Here is a 3,934-nt window from a genome sequence, read left to right on the forward strand (position 1 = left end):
GGTTGCCAGTTGAACATGTAGTAACAGGGGTGGACTCTGAAGGCATGACCTCTGCCTGCCAGGGCCAAATCAGCCCTTATTGTACCGATGTGTATACACCAATACTTGATATCATCCATGATGTACGTTGCCACTTGTCACATTCAAACATCAAGTTCTTCTTATTGTTGTTGTCATGTATACAGGATATGATATGATGTGCATATGTGATTGCAGTGTGCAGGTGATGGAATCCTTCCATACAAAGCTTATGTTGGATCTGATGATACCGATGGAGTTGGTATGGCTTATCGAGTAACCGCTGATCACTTACGAATGATATATGCTGCTACTGCTAAAGATACACAGATCGGTAAGTGTTAATAAGTTGCATCAATATATGAGTTTCTTTTGTCGTTAATGCTTGTCAAAGAAGTTAAGGAATAAGCACACCTTGTGTAAATTGCAGTCCTGTAATGTGTTATGCTTCCTTAACATATTATATTTCTTTAGGAGAAAGGGGAAGAGAGTTTTTGCTCAAGATTATTGATGGACAAGCAGTTCGACTTGGTGTTGAGAAGCTGAAGATGTGCCAAGAAAATTATGCTAAGTAAGAATGCTATACTTTTTCTGGTGTGCTTTGTTAGTGGAAATGCCAAACTAATAGACACTTGCCTATTATGTTCAGAGAGTCAACATGACTTAGTTTACATCATTTGTGGGAGTATCATATCATTTGCTGTAGATTTCTTCTGATATGTATGACAAAGCAAAATCATGGTTCATCTGTAACTAGCTCTATAGTTAGCTTATGCTATCCAAATATTTGAGCTAATCATTACTTGCAGTGGTCCTCTACTTTGTCTAGGCCATAGGAAAAGAAATACCCTGTCATTTACTGCTTATGAATTCATACTCAGATTAAATTTTATTTTCTTGTTCAGACTTGTAGAGAGATCTATTAAAAAGACGGCTGTGTTGTTTTCTGAACCTGTGACCAGTGAAGAGAGTTTAAAACAAATAGTCAAAGATGAAGTTAGTATCTACAGGAATACTTTGGCCGAGGTAATATTGATTTCAACTTTCAAGATTATATTGGACTGAAACCCAGTTCTGCGAAATAGTGTATTGAACTGTGTTTAATGGTTGAATCTTGATCCTTTGCTCAGTGTAAAGGAGGGAGTGCATACTTCTCCCATCTTAGCATGCATTATTTACAGGGTAGCTATCTTTTTCTATGAAGGGGCCTTACTTCCAAATAGATATTTCTGTAATATTTTTTGCAGTACTGTTAGAGGAGGTAGATATGGAATGTTGGTGTTGTGCTAAAAGTTTGGCTAATGTTACAATGACAAGGAAACACATAAAATAGGAACCTATCTGATTTACGGTATTGGGTAATATGATTAGCATCCTTGCCTGATTATATACTTTGTAGCCTGTGGCATGGAGCTGTTTTAGATCAATACTCAAATATGACATTTAGAATAAACATGTTCTGTCATATGTTGGATTTGTATGTTATATGTTATCAGATGAAAAATCAGCTTACTTCTTTGTGCCCTACGATCATTGATGTATTGTTTTACTTTTGATTGTGGATGCTCATTGTATCAGTTATAAATTCTTTGCTAACTCAGCATGCACATTTCGGATTGAACAGCTGCAACCTCCTAATAAAACAACCAAAAAGAAGAAAACAAAGGATCAGGCAGGAACAGATCAGGACAATGTAGAGCCCAGCCCTCCCACAACATGGTACAAGACGCGGGCGGTCACATTTTTTGATCGCGACACACACATTATCCACGAGGATAAGAAAAGAATATCCTCCCTTGTTGCCTTAAGTAAGTCAATGTAGCTTGATTTATAGTTTTTTTTGTTCTCTTTATTTACACTATTTTCTGTGCCACTGCAGCCAATGCTCTTCTGCTCCAGGGGAAGATAACTTTGGATCCGAATGTCACCGAGGTGTCGGAGGGTCAGCTGCTTCATCTTATCCAAAGCCGTCTTTTATGTGGCAATGTGAAGATGGAGGTTAGTAACTGTCATGTACATATATTCTTTCTTAAGAGTGGGCATAAGACTCATAGCCTCATGGTTGTTTTCCACTTAATTGCAGCTTCAAAATGAATTTGAACGTTCAGATTTTCAAAAACAAGTTCTAAATGTGTTGCCACATCTCCCAGGCGTTCTATACATGAATACGAAATCTGATAGGTAATTCTAATGTTTAATTTGCTAACTGTGAATAGTAGGTTGTATGCGCATATTTTAATGCTTAAGAATGTTGATATTGCAGCATTGATGGCTTTGTGAAATCCCCGGAATCCACATTGTTTGAATACATTGGAGTTTCTTTGTACCATGGGTGTTTGGTGGATCTACAAGTAAGCATTGTGGCATGGTTTTTCATATACTGCATATGTAGTTGCTGCAAGATTTTAGATCTTATTTGGGGGATTCATGTCTAATACTTTGATATTCATTATTAGGATGAAACCTTAGCCTTAAGCGTTCAGCAATCCTTAGATTTTGCTAAGCATAAGTCAGTTTTAGAACGAGAAACCATGGAATTAGGAGCTCATGAGGAGCAGAGTGATGACCTTGGAGAAGCTGAGGAAACCTTTGACTCGCCAGCTGCTGCTACTTGTGAATGTAAGTGTTGGTATAATTTTATGTCATAATTTTTTGTGTTAGTTACCTATGACCCTGATGAAACTTTATTCTTTGCTGGATATGTTTTAGTGACCAAAATCGCAAGTTCTCTTCGCAGCTCTGAGCTAACAGTACAGGGGTAATAAACTAGTTTACATATGTTTGTGTGATTTTTTTCACTAGGGAACTATGTTGAAGTAAGTTTACAATATTGCAGATTGAAATGCCTACGAACAGACCTAACTGAGAAGGAACCATGTGTCCTATTTTGGAATGGTGCCTTTATTACTACAACCCTGGTGAGAAGCTAATGATAGTAGTTTTTGATTATTTCAGCTGACTTTGTCCAATTATCCCATTTTAATCTTGTACAGGTGGAAGGAGAGTTGTATCTTTTGGTTAATGATACAAGTTTTTTTAACCAAACACACCAATATTTTTTGGCTCTTGTTAAAAGAGGTACGCCCTTTTTGTCACTTTTTATCTGATTAAAATATACTAATCATCTTTTTAGCATGGTCCAGGTAAATCAAGGTGGATTGTATATGGACTACAATTTTTCACCTGTTGATTCAAAAAATCTGAACATTTCAATTTTGGTAAGGAAAAATGTGATTCCATGCCCATGGAATTTCATATTGTTGGTTTATTTTAGTTAATCAATCTGTACAAATGTTTTGCTAACTCAAACTCATCCGCAATTTTGAGAGTCAGCCAATCACGAAAAAAGATAGAATGAGGGACAAGAAAAAGCACAACAAGACGAAACGTAAGGTGAATATCCCTGATTCATATTACTATTGAGAATTACTGCATTTTAGATTTTCTGATTTGTGCCTTTATATTTCTTTTACCAATGTTTTGTTAATTGTATAGAAAGTGGACACTCAGGGGAGAGTATATTGACTGTGGATGTATGTCAGGTTATGTGTGCAGAGCTAAAGCAGGATGCTGATGAAGAGGGTATGGAGTCACAACAAACGCAGGGTATAGAAGCTAGAGCCGCAAGTACAGCAGTGGTAGGTTGATTTGATATTTCGTTTCATAGTGTATGTTTGCCATATTTGTTTATAATGTCTTCATATAAGGGGAGAGTATATTGACTGTGGATGTATGTCAGGTTATGTGTGCAGAGCTAAAACAGGATGCTGATGGAGAGTGTATGGAGTCACAACAAACACAGGGTATAGAAGCTACAGCTGCAAGTACAGCAGTGGTAGGTTGATTTGATATTTCGTTTCATAGTGTATGTTTGTCATATTTGTTTATAATAATGTCTTCATTATGAGTATATCTA

The 3,934-nt window shown here is 36.7% G+C and overlaps 2 protein-coding genes across 4 annotated transcripts in view; both read left to right on the plus strand.

Moving 5' to 3' along the window:
- The first annotated feature begins 6 nt into the window (after nt 1-6).
- LOC119333145 (alanine--tRNA ligase-like) lies at nt 7-1,744 on the plus strand. The gene is made up of 4 exons (XM_037606150.1): nt 7-122; nt 217-352; nt 493-589; nt 1,643-1,744. The coding sequence occupies exons 1-4, from the start codon at nt 45-47 to the stop codon at nt 1,713-1,715; spliced, it is 384 nt and encodes a 127-aa protein (XP_037462047.1). The 5' UTR covers nt 7-44; the 3' UTR covers nt 1,716-1,744.
- An 806-nt stretch (nt 1,745-2,550) lies between these two features.
- LOC119333120 overlaps nt 2,551-3,934 on the plus strand; it is an 11,413-nt gene continuing 10,029 nt past the window's right edge. For 2 of the 3 annotated variants that reach the window (XM_037606133.1, XM_037606139.1), the window contains exons 1-8: nt 2,551-2,637; nt 2,728-2,776; nt 2,855-2,936; nt 3,012-3,096; nt 3,162-3,236; nt 3,352-3,411; nt 3,561-3,656; nt 3,758-3,854. In XM_037606133.1, the coding sequence (XP_037462030.1) occupies nt 2,911-2,936; nt 3,012-3,096; nt 3,162-3,236; nt 3,352-3,411; nt 3,561-3,656; nt 3,758-3,854 (439 nt within the window). In that variant the 5' untranslated portion in view covers nt 2,551-2,637; nt 2,728-2,776; nt 2,855-2,910. Of the gene's footprint in view, nt 2,638-2,727; nt 2,777-2,854; nt 2,937-3,011; nt 3,097-3,161; nt 3,237-3,347; nt 3,412-3,560; nt 3,657-3,757; nt 3,855-3,934 lie in introns of those variants that run through there. The other variant, XM_037606143.1, reaches the window with a different exon arrangement.

Source organism: Triticum dicoccoides, chromosome 1B (assembly GCF_002162155.2).
Source record: "Triticum dicoccoides isolate Atlit2015 ecotype Zavitan chromosome 1B, WEW_v2.0, whole genome shotgun sequence".
NCBI classification, from domain to species: Eukaryota; Viridiplantae; Streptophyta; class Magnoliopsida; order Poales; family Poaceae; genus Triticum; species Triticum dicoccoides.

What these genes read in the sequence shown, in the direction of transcription:
- LOC119333145 (XM_037606150.1), top strand. Translation starts at nt 45, where the DNA reads ATGACCTCTGCCTGCCAGGGCCAAATCAGCCCTTATTGTACCGATGTG. An exon ending in TACTTGATATCATCCATGAT is followed by an intron (nt 123 to 216) that starts GTACGTTGCCAC and finishes ATGTGATTGCAG; the next exon opens with TGTGCAGGTGATGGAATCCT. An exon ending in TGCCAAGAAAATTATGCTAA is followed by an intron (nt 590 to 1,642) that starts GTAAGAATGCTA and finishes CGGATTGAACAG; the next exon opens with CTGCAACCTCCTAATAAAAC.